General features: G+C 33.3%; 1 protein-coding gene across 1 annotated transcript; it reads left to right on the top strand.

The window, feature by feature from the left end:
• The first annotated feature begins 3,804 nt into the window (after nt 1–3,804).
• On the top strand, nt 3,805–7,637 carry LOC133186933 (uncharacterized). The gene is made up of 6 exons (XM_061322319.1): nt 3,805–3,927; nt 4,151–4,278; nt 5,994–6,088; nt 6,707–6,919; nt 7,410–7,436; nt 7,558–7,637. Exons 1-6 carry the CDS (start codon nt 3,805–3,807, stop codon nt 7,572–7,574), a joined length of 603 nt encoding a protein of 200 aa, XP_061178303.1. The 3' UTR covers nt 7,575–7,637.
• The last annotated feature ends 16,753 nt before the right edge of the window (nt 7,638–24,390 follow it).

Below are 24,390 nucleotides of genomic sequence, written 5' to 3'. Positions count from 1 at the left end.
GCTGGAAGAAAATGTTCTTGTTATCAGATGATTGCCGCTAGCTGTGATCTTGCGGCAAACATTGCAGCAATTGCTGTAAGCTTGCAGCAAATTCGCAGGAACTCAACATGTTTGCAGGAACAATGCAAGAAACAAACACGTCAATCTGTTGTTTGCAGAAAGTTCACAGGAAACATTAAACAAATTGAATGTTTGCAGGAAATTTACAAAAACAGTAAGCAAGTCGAATCAGCCAACGAAATGCAGATTGTAATGGGGTCAAGACACAATTCGCCATTTTGAAATATTTGAATAGACGTGGTAGATGTTTCACTATTTTGTTAGGAATACATTGTATATATGTACTATTTTGAATGATTAAAAAGAGCATAATTCTGGATGTAGGTTATATTGGCATACACAACATTTGATTGGTAAGATCTGATTTTGTTTTATTTTAATATGAAACAATTATCTCTTTAAAGCATGCTTAAGTACCTGATTTACTTGCTAGGTCAATTCTCAATCTATTTATGAATTTTAATCTTTATTTTAATGTCACACTTGTATATTCCTTTAACGTACTAAAGGTTCGAAATCAATTATTAGATATGTTTATGTGTTTTCAAATAAATTGGTATTAACTGTAAAATTTTATTTATAAAGTCATATGCAAAGGTTCTTAATTTTCTGTACATGTCAAAGAAATTATATTACATTTTTATTAAGAATAGTATGTAAACATAAAGAAAAACTGTGAACACTTCAGAAACTTGCATCATTTCAGACACATGTGGTGGATTTTCTCTATAATTAACAGATTAAGGTCAGGACAAAGGCTTTCAACGAACTTGCTCCTTTTACGCAGGAATGTGCCTAAAACAATAACAATATTGCTTGCCGCAAGTTAGCAGCAATGTTTGCCGCAAGCTTGCAGCAATGTTTGCTGTAAGCTTGCAGCAATGTTTGCCGTAAGCTTGCAGCAATGTGTTTTCCACAAGCTTGCAGCAATGATTGCCGCAATGATTGCCTCAAATATGCAGCAAGGTTTCCATATTTGGAAAATTCAATGTTTGCTGCTAACTTGCAGCAAACCTCATTTGCATGGTAAAATGCTTGCTGCATACTTGGCGCAAACTTGCTGCAAACACAAAGGCTTTGTATAGGCTGTCATGGTTTTTTTTAGCTTCATTGCAACAAGCTTGCATCAACGTCTGTAGCAAGTCTGCAGCAATGTTTGCTGTAGGCAATATTTTTGATAAGGGGGTCACTATTCCACTTATATTAATCTTAATGTCGCTTCATTCATTTACAAATTTCAAGATGAAATTTTCAGCCATATAAACGTTCCGAATAGATTGCAATGAATGTTTAAAAAGGTTTTCTTTTCTTTATAAAAAGAAATCAAACCACTTTTTGCAAAGAAATGCATGAATCCGATCTTCTTTCATTCGAAATCATAACATGTCGCTGAAAATCAATTAACTTCCATAACAGTTTTGTTTTAAATTTCACGCACAGAATGCAGATTTCCAAAAGAACTGAAACGTATCTAAAAGTGATCATGGAACCTGATACAGGGTTGGTAAAAAACCGGGAAATACTCATATTTCCCAGGACAGTGGGAAATACTGGTAATTCCCTGAAATTACTGATATTTCCCGGGAAATACTGGGAAATAATAAATAGCTACATATTTTATAATTTTAATCATATTTGTTGGAGAATAGACATGCGGTACACCTTATTGCCCAAGATATGTTAAAGTACATTTTATCGAGTGTATCATGGATAATCAAAGGGGCGGTGACGAGTTTGCGAAGCAAACGAGTCTCCGCCCCCTTGATTATTTATGATTCACGAGATAAAATGTTATTTAACTGACTTGTATCAACGAACCAATCTTAGGGCGATAATTTTCCATAAAACAGCGTGGGAATGTATCATTTTTTCCGTAACATAACCCGTGAAAATATCGGGGTATTTCGTAATACAGCCGCGAAAGTATCGACAGCATTCGATAGATTCCGTTTATATTTTCCCGCTCTGCAACTGGCATATTATTAATATTGGTTCTATAGATTATCTGGACATTCCGTAGTAATTTCCCGCTAATTCCTCATGATATTCTGGGAATATTTCATTTACATAGATGACGTTGAGGAGGATGGGCGTATTAGACGATTTGTCGACTATTAACCTGGGCGATTTAGACTTTTTTAACATATGTAGAGTTACCAAAGAAGATATTGAACTCTCGCAGGTATGTGATGAAATTGAAGAAGAAAATGCCTTATCCGAGGATCTGTGTAAAAAGCTGAATTTAAATCGTGCCGAAAATATGGACAGTGAAATTGATACCGAGTTTGGTTCTTTCAACCTAGATACAGTGGACCCAGAAGCAGATATTTTCGATCAAAAGCATCGACCAGTGAAATCGGAAACTGGTGATAATGGTGAAGGGTTTGGAAAACCGGTGACGGATGGTGAAATTTCAAAATTGATTGCATCGAACGAGAATGCTAACACCGAGAAAAATACCACGTGGGCTCTCAAGGTCTTCAAGGAGTGGCGGGAGAAACGGAATGGTAATTCCGATGATGAAATACCACTCTTACATTTAATGACGACAGAGCAGTTAAATTCTACTTGGGGCGCTTTATTGTGGAATCTCGGAGAAAAGATGGCATTGAATACCCTCCCCGATTTCTCTACCTCATATCGTGTGGGATATTGCTCCACCTCAGAAATAAAAATATCTTCGACAAAAACATTTTGGACAGTAATGACCCAAGGTTAAGTGAATTCCGGAAAATTCTTGACAGCAAAATGAAAGACTTTCTGAAGCGCGGGTTTGGACGGCGATTAAACAAACTGAGCCAATTATGCCACAGGATGAGGCAGTACGTAAATATAAAAAAAACCATGTGACGAGATTTCCAGAAGGGTGTCGGAAGTACTCGAGTACTTTTTCTCCGAGTACTCGGAGTGCCGCAGTCGGGTGGGAAAAGGAAGGCAGACTGAAGACATGGAAACTGAAAATGAAGATCATCAGAAGAAAATACCCCGTTTGTTTGCTCCCGATAGTTTGTCCGACATAACAAATTGACAGCATTTTCATAACTGTAAAATTTCTTTCAATTTTTAAGAATGAAGACTTGATAAAATAAAGTACGTGAAATGTAAAAACATTTACGCGCAAAAAAGTTCAGTTTATTGTTACAAGAAGTAATAAAAAATGTTCTTAAAACTGTTTTCATTTATTCAAAAGGAGATGGGACTTTCTGTGATTTGGTAAGAAGTTATTTTACAATTTTGTACTTTTTCTGTACAATAACTTCCTGATATTGGAAGTTATTGTACATTTGGATGCTCCACCCCTTGGTGTATCAAGAATTAATGAACTATCTATCTATCTATCTATCTATCTATCTATCTATCTATATATATATATATATATATATATATATATATATATATATATATATATATATATATATATATATATATATATATATATATATATATATATATAATTGTTGATTTTGGCCGCAGTGTAATTGACCTCTCTTGTGAAAATTCCAAACCTTTTTGTTCATCTACAGGATATCACCAATCATATTCCAAACGATGAATCATGTGTATCGAAAATCGTATGTTGCTAGAAAAAAGCTCTTTGATCCAATTGACGTGCCGTAAATTTCATTACGTAACAAAAGAAACGCATAAAGACATAGTTCTCACAGTCATAATCTTAATAGATAGTGCACAATCGATCGAGACGTTTTGTATAATTTGAGAATTTTCGAGATATTAGTTTCTGACATGTTTGAACATTACCTGGCATTGATTTTATCTTTTGTATTTTTATTTAACATCAGAGTCTTACGAGCAGTAAAATGTGATTTTGATGGAACGCGTTTAGTAAACAACTTTAATATAACTGGAGTAAGTATTTTCAGGGTTTTTTTTTTTTAATAAATCTATTCCTTTTGTTAATTCTTGCTCTCTTATAACCACGATTGAACCCATTTTTTTCGGCTTTGCAGTAAATTCAAATAATGTATATGATATTAAAAGTTCTAACTTAGTAATTGATGCAATTTTATTCATAGGTATAAATCGTTGATGTTTTATTATTCTAAACGTTTAATTTTTTTTATTTTTCCAGTTTCTTGGTACATGGTATGAATTAGAAAGGACAACATTTCACTGGGTAGACAACACCTGGCATTCCCAGGTATGGGCCTTTAAGCGAGGAAATGATGGTCAGCTATATATGGCATACACAGGGTTTTCGTAAGTACGACTGGTTTAGTTACCGGTACTATGTTCAATTTTCACTAAAAATTACTCTTTTTTGTGCTATCAAAATATGGCTGAAATTATGGTTTAAAAGTAGAATATTCAAAACATGTGCACACTACATGTAGTACGCAATATTCAAAAACTCTTTTCAATATCATTTTTCTCAAAACGAGAAGAGAAAAAAAAAGTTTTTAGAAAATTGTATTAGAAATGAATTAAATTGAAATTTTTGAGAAATTTCTTTAAAGATTCTATGACATTTGCCTAAAGAAAATTTCTTGTTTTGTATTTTAATATTTTACATCACATGTATTTATATTTGCTTATTTTTACTAAACCCACTATGAAAATGATTTTAATGCTAAAAAATTCCTCTTCAATTATTTCAATTTATTTTATTCCATAAGTCTAAAACAATTGATTTGATCATTTAAGTCATTCTTTCTGTAGTCTTCTAGAATATTCCTTATTCCTGTACATCATAAAGACAATACGTTTGCAAGATTCTAACAGACAATGATTGTTAAAATCAAGTCTCCGGGTCCGTGATTCGAGCCATTGGTGCATAATGAAAGCATTAAAGAAAAAGCACTATCATAAAGAGCACCCTTCATATTCCTCAAGTCGATTAGATGATTATTAGTATGTCTAATCTATGCATATTTCATATTGATGTATCTTCAAAAATCTTAAATTTGTACTCTCAAGCATGTAGCAGACAAACATTATGTGTTTTAATAATAATGACGAGTTTTGTATCAAAAGATAAATACAGTAAATTTCACTTGAATCCAGAATGTTTGTTCCAGATTTGAAGAAATTTGCCAAATGTTTATAGCCTCGATCTTGATACAAAATTCAAGTCAAGGCCTATGGGTCCATGAGGTGATATGCAAATTAGAGTTTACACCTTTTCATTCCGTTTTCATTCTTATCAATACATGCAACTGGGGACCAAATGTTATCAATTTTGAATGATAGCCGTGACATTCTAAAGTATGCACGACATTGAAAGACGGGCATCATATTATAGAGAAATCTTTTCGAATACTCTGAGTATATCCCCCCTTGCTTAAATTTTTACTTTTACAGTCATTCAAGGGGATTTTTTCTAAGGTTTTCTGTATTTACATTTACACATACATATTTACATTTGCAAATGTTTCCCTTAATATAAATTATACTACTTGAGCAATGCGTTTTGAAATCTTTTCAAATCGAGCATTATCATCCCATGACTACAAATTCATTGTTAATCGACGTTATTTCACATTGATCGATGTGTTCAATACATTTAATTTATACCGTTGAGGTTTAAAAAAAAATTATTCATTCCATGGCTTTAAACCTATAATACGCAAATAATTCTAATAAATCAGTCACAACATGCAAATATAAGTAATAAGATATCATTTTGATATCATTTTGAAACATTTATTGTGATATACATGTAAATACGGGTTAGTTTGTGATCAAATCTACGGGCTTCAAGGGATTTGATTGCGTGCCCAATCCGTATTTATTTCTCGATTAATGTTTGAAATGATATCTTATTTCTAAAATGTATCTGTTTAAATGACGTCACACGTCCAATGAGTACCTAAATGTGTAGACAGGAAAAAAATTAATCTATGAACATACTTCTTAATTGCAAAAACAAATGAAGAAATATACAATACATACAATGGATAAATCAATTTTTTAAGTCCTCGCACACAGTCTTGCACTACTCCTAATACCGGACTCTTGAGCGGAAACGGAGGCGCATACACATTAACATCAAAGGAGGGAAGGTATGAAGGTAAGTAATGATGTATCATAGTTACATCTTGACGTCAGAGGGAAGGTATGAAGGTACATGTAAGCCATGAGGTATTAAAGTTACACATTGACGTCAGAGGGAAGGTATGAAGATAAGTGATGAGGTAACTTAGTTTCACATTGACGTCAGAGGGAAGGTATGAAGGTAAGTGATGAGGTAACTTAGTTTCACATTGACGTCAGAGGGAAGGTATGAAGGTAAGTGATGAGGTAACTTAGTTTCACATTGACGTCAAAGGGGAGGTATGAAGGTAATTAGTAATGATGTATCATAGTTACCTCTTGACGTCAGAGGGAAGATATGAAGGTACATGTAAGTCATGAGGTATTAATGTTACGCATTGACGACATCATGCTTTACTTTAAAAAATCAGATTAAAACGGAAAATATATATTTATACAAAGTACTTAATTTTATATGAATTGACGAGTCAATCGGAATGCATGCAACATGCACAATTTAGTGAAAAAAGATAAAATTATATTTTGTCTCTTTGATCATTTGTTTTAATTTTTTTTTGCTTGTCTCGTCATTTGTTCCTTTTTTGTTTTTTGTTTGTTTCTTTTGCTACAATCATTACTTTTTGAATATATCTAGGTGCATTACGAGTTGCTTACACAGACTACGAAAACATTGCCCTGGTGTACATGTGCTTTGCTCCTGTAATACAGGGAACGTGTGACAGGACAACTGTTACTGTCTCCCTGCTCTCCCGGACATCTGCTCTGTACACTCCACAGAGGTCCGTGCTGATGACTCACATGGATTTAAAATGCGTCGAAGATCATCACCTAAACCAAGCTATGACAGGTTTGAAGGCTTTATTATACATTGTAAATTTAAATATCATTGATTTTTTTTAGTAAAGACAATTTTTCTTTAAAAAGTCTACAGGTAAAGTAGTATATTTATTCATATAACAATGGACGATTTGTGTTTAAAGGATATCACACAGAGAATACTAGCTAGTATATGAAACATTAAGAACGTGTTTGCATCCTTTTTTATGAATGTGTGAAATCACTGATTTTCGTGGTGGTGGGGTTCATTGATTTTGTGGTATGAAGAAAACAATGAAATGTTCAAATTTCAAACATAGTTTTATGCTTACCATTGCTTCAGCAACCATAAAATCAAATTCAAATGTACCAATTATGAGATTACTTCTTTCGATTAATAGATTTTTTCTGATTTTGTTACACATATGAACCATTTTATCGACTAAAATGCAAAGTGATGGATCATATCATACAATATGAGAAGATATCATATTAATCTGGCAAATTAATTTGCTTTTAAGGTCTTTGTCGGGAGCCTATACCTACTAGTAAGTAGACTTTAATCACAGATAAACATAATTTTTCGTTTTTCACTTTTATTCATGTACATGTTCATCCATATGTCTACAGAATTGAGTGTTTTAAATGTCAGCGTTTCAATTTTTTCAGTTCCAGTTGGAAGATAAGCAGCTTTGGAACAAAGGGATATCAGTGAAATCCAATCGAATGTACGACAATGAACTGAGAAGTAAATTTGTAAATAAAATCTGTATTTATTTCTCCCTTTTTCCAAGGTGCAATATCAATTCTTATGTAGTACATATCAAACTCTATTTTAATACAGCGGCTCAAACAGCGTTTTAAGGGCAGATGATAAAAAAAATAAGGATAGCAATTTGTAATCGGTTAACTCGTTACTCGGTCGGAACGATGGTAATCGATTAGTATGTATGTATATTTATTGTTTTATGTCCCTCTCAAGAATTTTTCACTCATATGGAGACGACACCACTTGTCAGTGGAGAGCTACAAATTTTGATCTATACTCGGCACTCAGGGCCATTGAGCAGTAAGGGATCTTTTCCGTGCTAGCACCTACAGCGACACGGGGCCTCGGTTTATACGGTCTCATCCGAAGGACCGGTCTCCACGTTCCACAGTGGGATTCGAACCAGCGACGTAAGGATCGACTCCTTACTCCGCGACTCTAGAGCGAACGTTCTAACAACTGCGTCACGCGGGCGGGCGACGTAATCGGTTTGAAAATCTGTAATTGGGTCGAAAGAAATGATAAATGTGTAAATTTGAACACAGTTTTCTGAAAATTCAAAGAAAAATTAAATTAAAAATTATAAACAGATAAACATATCTGAAATGTAAGTATTTTCAACTATCTATTTCAGGTGATTCAGAGAATAAATAAAGATGTCCTACGTTTCTTTAATGATTTTCATTATATAAATGATCGTTGAGTACTGTGAACTGTTTATAATGTATTTCTCACCTTTTTTATCCTTTGCAATTACCTATCTAATGATATTATTAAACAAGCATTGTAAATTAAGCCATAGTTCAGACTAAGTTTTGATTATGGTGACAATACAGAATGAACTTGCGTGACATCTCCTTTGAAATTTGTTTAATATATCTGATACTTTAGGCATTTTTCATTGGTTTTCTAATTTTTTTTCCTGTTGAAATTGAATGAAATATATTGGAAAGTGCTCTAGGTCCGATGATTTGGACCAATCTGGGGGATGTATACAAATGATCAGATTTACAGAAATTAATTACAAGGGCTAATATAAAAACGAGTCAATAAATGCATATATGTCTAGGGTTATCTATTCCTTTATAATAAAAGCAATCAACTATAATCAAGATATTGGACAGGGCTCTGTCCGGGGTATGTGTTTTATGGATATATATATATATATATATATATATATATATATATATATATATATATATATATATATATATATATATATATATATATATATATATATATATATATATATATATATATATATATATATATATATATATATATATATATATATATATATATATATATATATATATATATATATGTATATGTATATATATATATATATATATATATATATATATATATATATATATATATATATATATACAGTCCCTGAAACGTTCTACTTTCCCACTTGAACGGTGAGCGAACGCTGAACGAACGGTGAACGAACGCTGAACGAACGCAGAGCGAACGGTGAGTGAACGATGTGTGAACGCTGAACGCAAATTGGTGAACGATGTGTGAACGGTGAACGGTGAGCGAACGGAGAACGCGAACGGAGCGCAAACGCGAACGCAAAGTGAACGGTGAACGAACGCTGAACGCAAAATGAACGATTTATTCGGAATGCCTCTAATCTTTCCCTTGCATTGAAACTATTTTATTGTATTCTATGTCAGGTGCCCAAAAAATCATTAAATAAATAAACAAATGAATGAATGAATAAATAAATAAATAAATAAAATAATTGCTCCAAAATTGTCCTAAGAAAGACGATGCATGCAAATTAAATTTTTAATCGCACGATTTTTATCACTGTAAAACATTGCAATTGCTGCCGAACGCTTTAGTATAAAAATAAAATTATTTTAGTTGGAAAATAAATATGTTTATTCTAATTTGATATAAAAATAAAAACATTACAAAGGAGAGAAAAACTTCTGACTTATAGAATGAATTAAAACGGTTGTAACATCCATTCATATATTTCCGTGCCAAGGCGATTTGGTGCAAAATAATGTAAAAAAAAAAAAAAATTAATTACAAAGGCCAGTGGACACATCGCATAAACACACTCGTATTTTTAAATTTTAATGTAATAATATATTTATGTGTCATTTCTATTTTCAATGATTTATTGAAAAGACTTCTACATGTACCTGTAGACATTTCCCCGTGATTAAACTCGGACATGATAATACAAAGAGGCATATTCATATTATTTGTTATAAATTAAATTTTCAGAACTTGATATTTATGTAGTATGCTGTCATAGATTTTATTTAACAGACAAAATTAATGAGAGAGAAAGAGAGAGAGAGAGAGAGAGAATCCGTTTTAGCCCCCCCCCCCCTTTTCAGGCTTCACTAAATGTTTGTACCTATATCAAACAAAAATTCTCATTTTTTTTTCTAAATATATCAGACAGTGAATGTAACTTTTTTAAATAAAAACATCCATTTGTTTAACAGTCATACTCGTTTTTGTTTTCCTCCTTCAAGTTCACACAAAGTCCACGTGCTTGTCCTGTCAATCAAAATCATTCGACACTGTGCAGGAGTGAAAGTCTCGTCACACCGAAGACGAAGTGCGAGTATTTCCAACGAGTTTTAACATTTATTTTTATCATTTCTAGATTTGATTCCAACATTTCAATAATAAATAAATGATTAAAATACACTGGGCATTAACACTTGAATTTGAAACATACTGTACATGTCTGCATGCCAATTTAAAATATCACCGCCGACACGTGTACATTTTGGACTACTATTGTTTAGTGACTTTTTTAGATGCATGTTTGTTTTGAGACTGAAATTTTTGTGCTACAAAACACATTAACTTCTTTTTTGAATGTTAATTAAAATATACTGGAAATACTGACTAAGTAAACGATTTAGGGGAAAAAAGGGGGGAGTGTTAATCATATCGAATGGCAAACATATAAAGTTACGGTGAAGGAAGAATTTTTTTTCTCTATAACTATAGACTTTTTATATTACAGTAGAGAAAATTCTGTAGTGTATTACATTTTAAATAAATATTTCCTTTAACCACAATATCAATTTCTTTCGCTCCAAAGATACTAAATTAACAGGATATCTGCAGTACTATGTATGACTCTCAGAACTAGTTTTCATATGTTTCTGTGGTAATTGAAAGAAAAAAACATGTTAGAAATAATTTTTTTTTCGTAATTTAGCTGCGTAATTATTTGACTTGGATAATTGTCTCTCCATTAACGATGTCTTCTTTAACATAACAACAAAATGCTGCAGTGCTTGAAGTATCTGTATATTGCCCATATTTAATTTTTCAGCATCGTTCTACATTGGTACATACTTATAACAACATCAGAGTAAATTAATAAATAACCTTACAGCTAAGTTAGAATAATAATAAAAAAAATAATAATAATTTAAAATACTGTGGATAATTTTTTCCCCGTGAAATAATGATTCTTTAAACACGATATGTAGATTATCAAATATCTTATTTATTTTATTTAAGAAAAACCCGTAAATCCTTACTTAAAAAAGATAAGTCCTTTCACTTCGGAGTTCCGAATGACACTGAAGACTGAACGATAAGTGAACGCTGAACGCAAGGTGAACGCAAAGTGAACGAACGGAGAGCGAACGGCGAACGCTTTGTGAACGGTGAACGCGAGCGCACGGTGAACGGTGAACGCAAAACTGTGAACGGAGAGCGAACGGTGAACGCACGCTGAACGAACGGTGAACGCACGCTGAACGAACGGTGAACGAACGGTGAGCGAACGGAAAAATGGGAAAGTAGAACGTTTCAGGGACTGTATATATATATATATATATATATATATATATATATATATATATATATATATATATATATATATATATATATATATATATATATATATATATATATATATATATATATATATAATAAAACACCACTATATAGCAAGGTAGAAAAAACAATACAACTCTGGGCAGTTGTATTTAACACTCCTTTTTTTTTTTACTAACTCTTACCACAGTACATGCTCTAATGACAGCAAAACACAGAATGACAATTTTACCTCGGATGCGCTCTGATATATACTAGCGACACCCGGAGTAACCTCGGCTTCCATCATACCCCTTATGATAAAACCCTTTATTAAGGTATGTCATTCGTGAAATTGTTATATCAAGGAATTTTTGAGAAGTATATTTTGGATAAGTGCTCATATAGTATGACTCAAAATCGCTGAGAAAATGGGGGTCAGTGTGCATCTAACTGAGCTACGGTACAATTAAGTTGACCTTTTTACACTTACATTGTAACTCGCTGGTTAATCACTTTAACGTTATCATATTTTATCAGATGTAACCATGGCAATAAACATAATCTTATTTTACGTAAAATAGTTTGAATAATAATTATCATTTAACAAATCATGCAAATTAATGCGCGTAAATTATTATGTGACATTTTTGCACTAAAAAAGTCTCATATTTGGGGGTATTAAAAATCTAAATAGGCAATAGAATATTTTCTTGTATCAAAAATTTTACGACTTAAGTGCTGATCGGTCAAAAGTATCGAGTAGTTTAAAATAATGAAAGAAAAAGTTGGGGTCAGTGATGTAAATTTTGAAATATTGGTCAAAATATGCGATTTTCTGGCAAAAAACTGCGTAAATTTTATCTCGACTTCTTTAATATATCTTCATTTTTTGGCAAAGTTTGTTGAGCGAAGGTGTAAATTTTGTTATAAAAATATAAATTGAGACCTATATTTAATATTCCAGGCCAGTGTTCGAAATTCAGAATTATTTTCTATGGGTCCAAAGGACCCACAGATAAAGGGACTACACGAGTCCTTTCAGGGCAGCGCAGGCCAAAAAATAATACCATTAAATATTTTGGGAAAATAAACTTTTACGTATCGATGATCTTGGTAAGTTTATTGCTTCATATGAAATATGTCAATTTAATAAAGGGTATCTACAATTCGCAAGTATTAACAATTTGAAACGGTAAGATATTAATCATCACACTGTCTTACTTGGTCATATATAACATTTAATGAGTTTGACATGTGTTTATTTAAGGAATGACTTTAATAGCTACCCAAGTTATACTGGTATAACCTGGGTTGGGGCAGTTTACGCTTTATAAACCGCGAAGCGGTTTTATAAAAAAGCGTAAACTGTTCCAACCCAGGTTATACCAGTATAACTTGGGTAGCTATTAAAGTTATTCTTTATAATTTAATTTCCCATCATTAAGTGTAAAAAAATAAAACAATTTCTCCTTCAAAAATGCCCTTAAATTGTACGTATTTTAAATGTAACGTCAAGCGGATTGATACGTTTTTAACGTAAGTCATTGTGACGTAGGCAACCCAGGTTATACGCTATTTTCTATTTTTTTTTATCCAATCAAATGACGCTTTACAACCAAAATTAAATTATATTACAATATACATACTTTTCCTCAGAAATATAATTTCTGTTTTAAAATCCGCGGATAAAAAATTACGCAGGTTTCATAGATTACCACAATATGTTGATAAAATGTAACCGCATACATATAACGTAACTTTATTCCATACAGAAAAGAAATCAAATCTTCAGTATTTATTTAAAATACACATGAAAGAAGAAATTATACGATCTTGATAAAAATAACAAGTTTTGCCCATCATAAGTCCAATTTGATTTAAAGACGCTCATTAGACGCTCATTGGTTAAAATGTTTAATATATCCAATTAAACATGTTAAAATGCAGGAAAGATATAAAAGTTAATGTAAATACATACACCAATATACCTAAACTTTAATCGCAACTTCTTACGCCTTTCCAACAAGCGGTAAAGAAAAACAACGGTCTGAGAAGATGTGATTGACGTTAACTTATTTCCCGGCAAATCATCATCGGCCCAAAATTATTTCAAGGACCCATTTAGTCATACTATTCGTGAGTCCTTTCGTTTGTACGTCGGCGCAGGACCGACGGGCCGACGCTAATTTCGAACACTGTTCCAGGCATATCGTAACGGAAAAAATTCTCTGAGTAAAAGTATGTGAGGCTAAAGTTCCAAGATATTAAATTTAATAAATGTGTAGATTTGCAGAATTTTCTGCTTAATATCCTTCCACCACAAGAAATAGTCCCTTACAAATCTTGCTTCTTTATGAATTTTTGAGCAGTTTTTTAATTGAATGTTTAACATTTTAGATTGTTTAATTGAAATATGTTTTAAAGATTGAATTGTAATAAATAGTTTTTAAGTAAGAAGTTCTGGCAGCACTTTTCTAAAAGACTGACGAGTGATATACCTTAAATGAACACCGAGCCCGATCGTCTCAATATAACATAATATGACTACAGTAACATCTTAATAGTCTTGTACTATTATTTGAGTAGAGCTTTATGTAATAAAATATGTCAAGAATTTTTTGAAAAATGGATGCCTTGATTGGTATATATTTTTTGGACCTATTTGGGATGAAAGTGATGCAAATATATAAGTTTTCTAATATTTTAAGAAATTTTAATTTTCTGTGATTTTCGAATTTTTACTTTTTTGAAATCACCCTCATAAAACTAAGCAACTTTTTAAAAAAAAAAAAAAATCATTTTTAGGACATTATTGTGAAACGTTGAAAAATTAAAATGTATTCGGTTAAGCTTATCCATATTTTACTTATCTAAACATAACTTCACTTGTTATTTTCATGACTTATGAATACCAAAATTGTATGATCTGTTCTTACGTTATTGACCTTGCTATTTGTATATATGTTGTTCCGATAGAGTCATTTACAAAAGTCTATGGCAGGGCGTTAGCAACAAAGCGACGCGTGTTGTTCACAACACACCGTCACTCTAATGCAACACGCCGTCGCAATAACACAACACGCTAAAAGATATGACAGGAAATTTTATTTTTCATATAAGATAAGTCATTTAGAATTCTTTTTGAGGGTTTAAAGAAAATCTTCAATTAAACAAATGTGTTCTTTTATATATGTACAAAATATTGGTGAGCTGAATAAGTACGCGTGTCGACGTTTTCATGGTTCAAATTCCTGTTTAAAGATTTTCTCTCCTTTCAAACAAAGTTTGGAAGGGGTATGCACATCCTCACAACATCAGGTATCCTGTGTCAACTCAGTGCCGTGGGTCCTCTGGCATATTTCATTCTTTTTTTCGGGCTTGCTTCGCTCATTGAGAAGCACCAATCAAATTGAAGTAGACAGATAATGTAAATATTATAGGAATCACTTGACACCTTAAATACATTTGTTACGCATTATTTATCACCGAAAGGATTAAGGTGATTGATCGACTGCGTGGTGCAGTGTTTTGAGTGTTTGCTCTAGAGTCGCGGTGTAAGGAGTTGATCCTTACGTCGCGGGTTCGAACCCACTGCGGTAAGTGGTGACCGGTCCTTCGGATGAGATTATATGAACCGAGGTCCCGTGTCGCAGTAGCTGTTGGCACGAAAAAAGCCCCTTGCTGCTCAATGGCCCTGAGTGCCGAGTATAGGTCTAAATTTGCAGCCCTTCATCGGCAAATGGTGGCTTCTGTATATGAGTGAAAAATTCTCGAGAGGGATGTTTAACAACAAACAAACTTTAAATGATTGGTTGAGAGATAAAAAAAAAAAAAACAATCAACCCGTAAGATATCGAATGAAATTTCTCAGGGGTCCCACGACAACGAGTTGACATAGGACCCCTGACTTTGTGAAGATGTCACATGAACATAAGAGACATACATTGCGCGTCGGAGGAAGGTTATATTGTCGAAGGATTTTTCCGTTATTATTAATACATAGAATGTATACGCTCAATTTCACAGGACAAAGATTTTTTAAAAAAAAATAATATAAGTGCTATAATTTTATTCCAGAAGAATGCACAAATCTGAAATGTGTCCTGACCCTGAGCCATTGTCTTTTCAACAATGTCAAAGGATAAGAAATGTAGAGTCTTACACTGGGCCACAATTGTACAATTCACCCATTGTAGATCATTAATTCATTAATTGAACCAAACTGAATTAAAGACTAATTAAACAAATGAATAGAATGAAATATATGGAGATAACAAACAGTATTCAAGCTCAACAGTCCATTAAACCATACAAAATAGGAGCAGAGCAAACGTGGACCTCCAAAACATCAGAGGTGGAATCAGGTGCCATGGAGGAGTGAGCACCCCCTGTCGACCTGTCACACCCGCCGTGTGCTCTTTATCATGATTGGGAAATAACGGAAAAATCCGTCGACAATTCAGTGTGTAAATAATGGCCTAACAACGAGTATGAAAAACATCAGTCAGCATTTGACTCAATGATAAATTGTTTTGTTTGTATGTTGTTTAACGTTCCTTTTGAGAATTTTTCACTTATATGGAGACGCCACCACTTGTCGGTGGAGAGCTGCAAATTTTGTCCTATACTCGGCACTTACGGCCATTGAGCAGTGAGGGATCTTTTTCGTGCCAGCACCTACTGCGACACAGGACCTCGGTTTATACGGTCTCATCCGAAGGACCGGTCTCCACGTCCCACAGTGGGATTCGAACCCGCGACGTAAGGATCAACTCCTTACTTCGCGACTCTATAGCAGAGGTTCTAACCACTGCGCCACGCGGGCGACACAATGATAAATTGTATTTGCTTTCAACGTCATTGTATCGACCATAAAATTTACGAAATGATGACTTTAAACGAGACTGCTGACATTCTTGTTCTTATTTTTGTAGAATAAAATGAATATCTAACTTCTCTCTTACTGTCATGAAAATGTTTCATTATTATCCATAAACCTTGTCATATTTTTAAAGTCAGTTAGTATGTATTACATTCAGTAAAGCAGATTATATTGTTTTAATTCTCAGACTGCATGTAAATTACAACATAACAATGGAATTTAACATTAAATACACACAAACAATAAAACAAGGGACCACATGTACTTCAGAAAAAAAAAGAGAAAAAAAAGAAAGAAAGAAATAGTAAAAAAAAATCATGCTAAAGAAATAAATCGAGAAAACTACGGAGTATCACTTATGAAAGCTAGATATATTTAGTACCAGTTACGCAACTGCATCTGCATCATATATTATGAATAAGGCGGAATAAATTCGAACTATACCAGCCTTGCTGTGGGAAAGTAAATGTAATGCCTTAGATTTAGATTTTTACTTCCACCCTTCAATTATATAATATGTTACCTCTTTACGTTAAGTACATTTGAATGAATTTATCAGAATATTTCTAAATGCTCTATCAAAAAGACAATTAATGTAAGGATTCGCAGCGTGACTTAAGAGATATGATGTCCTGAGAATAAAGTACAAATTAATTTTGAATGCACTCTGTTCCGTCAACCATTGAAAATTTTGAGGACTGTTGTACAATATAAGCACAATCGTGAGAGGCGGTAGATAGGATACAAGCAAAATCACAAACATTATTAAAAACATCAAATGAGTGGAAAATCGAGATTTTCTGTGTGTTGTTCTAATGGGCTTTAATAGATTTTCATTTCCCGTTCGAGATTTTGATGAATCTGGGAGTTCCTTGTTTGTTATATTAATGGAATAAAATTCAGACATTTTCTTTTCGTCACTATTTTCTCGCATTGCATTTTCTTTTTCAATACTTCTATTTAGAGTTTCAGAAGTCTTGTTCAAAGAATCAAATTGGTTATTCAGTTCTGAAGCATGCATATCATTAAGTTTTTCTTTCCTTGTGAGAGGTTTTACTTTATAGTCTTCTTTTGTAGTCAGGTTCTCCAATAAGTCTTCAGGTTTCTGTTTGTTGTTTTCTATGAAAGGAGCCGTAACTTTTCGGAGTCTAGTGCGTATGACATACGCAATCTTTACATTCAAGACCATAGCGCATGTAAAAGCTCCTAGGATAGCCAATCCTACGGCAATGGAGTAAACATGTTCAATATTTGGATATCTTTTAGTTGCAATGGCACAGAAAGCTCCTTGAAGTGTTTCGTTATCAATGGTCATTGGCACTGTTTGACTTCCACAGGTTGCAAACGTCGGCAAATTCAATATGGCGGAGGATATTACGATCAAAATTATGAGTTTCCTCTTCTGAGTGTCTGTCAACTGTTTTTTTCTTATCTGACACGTTTTACGATGTCTGTCAAATGAAATCGCCAGAACCAAAAATATAGAAGTACTTAGAATCCAAAAGATGGTAAAATATAAAAACTTGCACAACATATCAGAATAGAAAAGTACCAGAAAATAAAAGTTCAATACAACACAAAGTGAACATAAGGTACTAGCCAATAAATCTACGGAGGCTAGAACTGGGATAAAATAGCGGCCTCTCCCAGATATTTTCTTCTTTATGTAGACCATTAGAAGGACTGCATTTCCCATGAAACCGAAACAAAAGTATAACAAAACGACTGTGATTGTCGGCACGGTGGCGTGAATGAGAGACCAGTTCCATTTAATCAAGTTATCGTTAATCATTGCGACAAACCCAATATATTTGCTTTGACTCCAGATTCCAATGTATATGAATCAACAGGTTTCTTTCTTGTAGATGTAGCAAAGTCCAATCTTGTTAAAGTCAAGTCGATCTGAAAACATCACAGGGAAGGTGAAATCATAAATTAAATTGTTATACAGCAATCATCGGTAACCACTTTAACTTTTTTGGCAGACATGGACACCGATTTTGATGAAACTTTGCTCATTGCTAAAGCTAGACACCATAAACATAACAAGCAAAATTGGGTTGATATATGGCTTGGATGCTATGAAAAATTTGAAATTTTCCAGAAACTTTTAATTTTTATTGAGTCTTAATGAAGACTAAGGAAACCAATGTGTGAACTACTCTCACAAATTCATTACATCTTGTTGCCACTTATGCCATAAGGAAATTAATTAGGATACATATCTAAGTAAGTGGGAAACCATGGATACATTTGGCATACAGTTTGAATGCTTAAATACGATAATTATTTTCTAGTTATAGTTGTTAGATGATCAAACTCAATAACCCACACAAGGAAAATAATAAAACTACTTGACTTTATGTAAAAAGGATATAGAAAAAATATTCTAAAAACAAACGCTCATGGTTGCCATGTTTACATAGTGTAATCATACAAAAAATTTGCTGCTAAGATTTGATTAAAACTGCGATCTTAAGGAAAGATAGGGAAAATTTAGACTACTAATTCTTTAGGATATGTTATATGAATAGCATTAAAAGTAGGGATTTATTGCCACATTGCATTGCAAAAATGGAAACAAAATACCAGTGGTTTTAAGAAATTTCTTTTGGGATTTACTTACAGCTAATCAAGAAACATATCATCTTACTCACCTTGAATTGTTTTAATCTATGAATTCAAAAAGTCAAAAACTTTTGGTAACAATTAATGTCACTTTTTTGCATTAATGCAAACATTGATAAAGGGACCCTGAGCATTTTCAAAAATGCTACGTTTTAGTTTTAGGATATGTTACCAAGGTAACAAAACCGTCACGGTAGCTCAGTAGGCAGAGCGCTCGTTCCGTGTTCGTATCTCGGCTGCGACTGACCTAAGTCGATAAAAAATAGTTAGCCACTATTCCTTCGCCAAGCGCTCGGCACTTTGAAGTGAAAGTTGCGGGTCCTTCGGATGAGACTTTAAAAACCGAAGTCCCGTGTCTCGGCAGGCGTTTGCACGATAAAGATCCCTCACTGCTCGATGGCCCTGAGTGCCGAGTAAAGGTGTAAATTTAAAGCCCTTCACCGGTATATGGTGAGATCTCTATATGAGTGAAAAATTATCGGATGGGACGTTAAACAATACACAATCAATCAATAATAGCTTTAAACAAATATCAATGTTAAAATTAACAATAAAGTGTTACTGCAATGTTTTATAAAAATATTTGTTTTTACTGCAATATGGATGTTGTGTTTCTAAATTATAAATCAAATTGTTAGGATTGAAATATCATATTATAAGTATTGCCATTTCTTTTTGTCCATGGTCGTGTGCGTGTCATGCGTCTTTCTTCGTCAGTAAACTATTGAACATTTCAAGATTCCTTTCAGAAATGGCTGAATCAATTTTGACAACATTTTTGAAAATAGCACCTTTACCTGTCAGGTATTGTGAATTTCATGGTTTCCTCCTCCGTGGTTGGGGGGCCTGAGGGCTGGCACCAAAACTATCAAAACTAATACAATATTCCAAAATTTCCTCTTTACTTCTAGACATCTACAAGGCTAACTATTAGCATGATTATATAACAAGAGCTTTTTTTTACCAGAATTGTGCAATTCAAGACCTCTGGGTTCAGAGTTCAAACCCCAGTGTGGGCTAAGTTGGTCATATATTAAACATGCATTAAACTTCGAAAAAGTTGTTTTCGTTTCTCGACCGTGCAGACAGTTTCTAATGTAATCCAGTGTTCAAGTCTTTTGGATGGGGTTCCACTTAAAGATGGCTTGGTGTTTCCTTAACCATTACCGAGACAGCTATCTACAGATAATAATAGTGAAGATGAGGATCCACCAGCCCATGAACGGAATGTCTTGGTCTTATCTACTCCTCGCAGGATCAAGATCAATTGTGCTCAGTAGCCTCAATGCATCTAAATGTCTTAGGTTTCCCAAACACCTGAAAGTGCTGTCATGTTGTAAATTTTGAATTTACCGGGTGACAGTAAATACAAATTTTACAACATTGTCGGTAAATTCAAAATTTACAACATGACAGTGCCAGCCATTTTTTCATCAACTTTCAACATGATTCAATCAGCCTAGTAGTACCAGCAGTCCTTTTTACCTAGGATTTCCATGAAGCTAAGCAGTGCTGGAATGTACTGGGATAGGATTCTTACTTTACTCTTACTCTGGTGATGAGAGATGCGATTATCCAATAGACAAATTCACAAAAAATCTTATGATAAATTTCTATCGTAAGGAAAATCTTTTGATTTGATTCCTTTTAAAAAATTCTTACAAGATTCCTACATGTGTGTTATTTGTCGTAAATTTACCAGAGCCCTAACCCTCTCGTAATAAGTATTTAAGAAAATTTTTTTTAGTAAAAATATAACCGCAAAAACCAAAACAAAAAAAACACGTTTAATTGAACTTTTTAAGCAACCTAATTTATCATTTTATATTTTCTGACTATAGCATTTTGCTACAGTAAATTTTCCTTTAGATCCTGGTCCCCCCCCCCCCCCCACTACTTTTTGATGTTGTAAGGTCGAGCAATGGCAAGTTTCATGATTTGGACAGCAAATTAACTTTTTTTTACTTGTCAGATAATTTTGGGAATTTTCCCCCACTCTTGGTCAGTATGGTCTTTTGTCAGATTTTTTTTTTTGAATTTGCCCCCCCCCCCCCACCACCACCAATTTTGAAGCCATTGCTACGGGTCTGAGTTTAAAGTATTACGAATGAGTTCGTGAAAAACACTTAAGATTTGTCGTAAATGATTCTTAAGATTCTTAAGATAAAGTCTAACGCAAAAACTTAAGACTGTTTGCGAAAAGGGCAACTGGTTTCTCAGTTTGGATGGTACACCCTAATGGACTCAGAGAATGGAAACTTGTTGGACTTGCAATTATTTCAGCTACCTACCTGGTATATAAATTGTTCCTACTGTGGTTAATGTGAATAGCTAGGGAGATATCTGTTTTATATTGGGGTTAAAGTAAAGATTTTAAGTTGTGTAATTTCACTATTTAATATGATAATAATTAATTAATACTTGAGTGCCAATAAAAAGAAAGTTAATAAAATCTTCATTGAATTGAGGTGAAGAAAATAAATAAAAACTTTGTAGATATAGATATAGAAGTTTTGTGTAACCTTACTTAATTCATACACTTGTACAGTAATTAATTAAATGGTCTTTTTTACAATTTAAAGAGGTTGCTGGTTCAACTACTGTAGAGTTAGAGAGCTCGAACAGGGGACTGGGAAGAGTGGAAGAGGCAGGCATCAGTGTCCATGTCCTTGATAGATACAGGCATATGTTGGAAAAAAAGTACATGATGACTGAGCATACAGATAAGAAACACTACTTTGATGAATGGTATTTTATGTAATTTTGATTATTATCATGTAAACAAGTTCCGAGATGAAAAAAGGATAAGTTTTATCTGAAAAATATTCATTCTGAGATGTAAATATTTGTATTAGTAACATCATTATAACTTGTGCTGAAAATGAAAGGGGAAAACACTAGTTCCAGTTTTTAAAAGATTGATATGAACTTCCTTTTATATAATTTATCAATTAAATATTTATTTAGGTGTTTCAAAGAAACTAGAATAGGCGACCAAGAAGCGAGACTGTGGGGACATTCGAATGTGGGTGAAGAGTTCAGTCAACCACTGTTACTGGGTGTCGGCCTCCAAGGGGGGTAATGGGGAAAAGAAAGAACAGAAATTGTCATCTTTGGTTGAACATATCACCGACAGACATGACAACTGTCAACGTGTTGAATGAGGACCGATAATTGCTTAGAGAAGGTATTTTTGAAAATTGATAAAAATAATTTTATGATGTAATATACTAAACTAAAGTTATCTTATGTTCAATGCCCATGGCATGAAACATCACATGACTTCTGGCTAACATTTTATCTACTATGTAATTTAAATTTCCAGGTTCCAGATCCCACATGCTTTTCGGGGAAGTAGTCAAAAACAAGTTCCTCATGAATGACATTGGAAACTTATCTCCCCTAGCTGCACCAGACATATGACCATGAGGGTGTTTCAAAGTGAACACCTTCGAACCCAAGACGCCAGACTTTTTCATCCTGCAATACTGGCCATGTAATTTTATAAAATTTCATAAGTATTTAGCATTTATTTCAAACATTCATGATGAAGTAAATTCATTAAGTAGTAATCAACATTTCTTTTCACTCTGTACAGACTGAGTGTTACAGTTCTACATTTCAATGATAATGGGCAGCGTCCTCAGGCTGTAACCAGAGCTGAAGAGTTACAGTGACACACCGGCAGATTCTAATTTATCTTTTGTTTCTCAGAAAAAGACATAACCAGTTCTCATATTAACTATTTTATTCGTTAGTGCTGGACATAAGCATATACAAATCGTCAAATATCAATTACATGCATATTTGAATTAAGACAATTTATGTTTTGATTTTTAAAGATAGTAATGAAGAGAAAGAAGTATAACTCTTATTATTGACAAGAATGACCAAAACCATGAAAATGTTCACGATGACATATCTTTGTGAAAAACAAAAGTTTTAAATGTCTACTCTTCTATCCGATCAGATGCAGAACGTAAGCAACATGTATTGTCAAACATACCAATGTGTTACAGACCGAGAATAATGAATAAAGACTTAGAGCAGCAGAATGCGAGTAAAAAAGTCAAATTTAAAATATTGGAGAAAAATTTGAAAACGGATTTTTTTTTATCTATGTTCTTCGTAATGCATCTGTTTTAGAGCGAGGTTCAAATCTTAAGCACATACTGTTTAAACTGCTAAAAATCATTTTAACTGCTAAAGATAATGTTTAGCTTAAAGTTACATAATGAGTCAATTGCAAAACCATGTGTTTCTTGTAAGATAATTGTATAACAAAACAAAAGATTTATGTGAAACATGAATAAAGCAAAGTTTTGAAAACTCAACTGCACTGTAAAGGAAGACGGGTCTGTAGGAAACAATTTCATTTTGAGGGGGCACACCATACATTTTCAGTTGAGGGGGGGCACTATCAACTACCAAAATTCCCTGACAAGAAAAAAAAAAGGGCATCAGACGTTATTATTGAGGGGGCACAAGCATATAGCAGCTATGTTTTCTATAGTATTCTATATATCGGCAAAATTATTGGGGGGCACGCCCCAGCCGTGCCCCCCCCCCGGTTCCTACGGCCATGAAAGAACTGCAAAATGTAAGTGCCGGAAAAAGAAATGTATCTATCGCGTAGTTTTTATCGTCAATGTCAACAATGTTAAGGTCACGCGTCCTTTATTTTTATCGTGAAACTTGTAAACAACATTGAATTGGAGCTAGCAAACTTGAGGAATAAGTTCTGGTCATCTTTTTTGAAGATTGTATCAGAATTCTCGGTCATCCGACTTTTATATATATATGGAATTGACACCATGGTAAATTCTTCATCTTTTCAGCGCATGCGTACAATAAAGAGAAAACAGTGCAGCAATATTTTTAATTTTGTGTTGGGTTATACAAAGATATTTTTTGCTTTTATTTTTCTCCATAAAAGTAGATTTTTTTGGTTCTGAAACCTGTAATTTTCTGAAACCTAATATCTTCAGGAACTGAACAAAATTTGCATGTGTCATGCAAAAATTCTACTTTTGTCAATTTTCCCGTTTTTCCGTCACAGTGTCACCTTAAAAGAAAATAGATCCATTAACTTAATTAGGAAATGTCTCTTTTCCTCTTTTTCTAATACAATATATGACAAAAGATATTCAAAACCATTGTGTGTTTACATAAATACCTTTACTGTGCAGTTTAACACAATTTTAGATTATACGCAACAAAAACCAAACAAACCATAAATTTAAGTTTTTTCTTGTTGATTGCAAGAAAAAGTATTCAGAGAAAAAAAAATTAAGGCAGAAAATCTGTAGCTCAAATAGCACAATAGAAGGTATCGACAAAAATATCATTCAATCGTACAGTGAGAGTTGTAGCATCTCTCACGTTTTTCAAATTTTACCTCCCC

Source organism: Saccostrea echinata, unplaced genomic scaffold (assembly GCF_033153115.1).
Source record: "Saccostrea echinata isolate AGI-Se365-2 ecotype Australia unplaced genomic scaffold, CSIRO_AGI_Sech_v1 ptg000014l, whole genome shotgun sequence".
NCBI classification, from domain to species: Eukaryota; Metazoa; Mollusca; class Bivalvia; order Ostreida; family Ostreidae; genus Saccostrea; species Saccostrea echinata.
The sequence above is the reverse complement of the archived record's forward strand: the minus strand, read 5'-3'. Positions and strand labels throughout refer to the sequence as shown.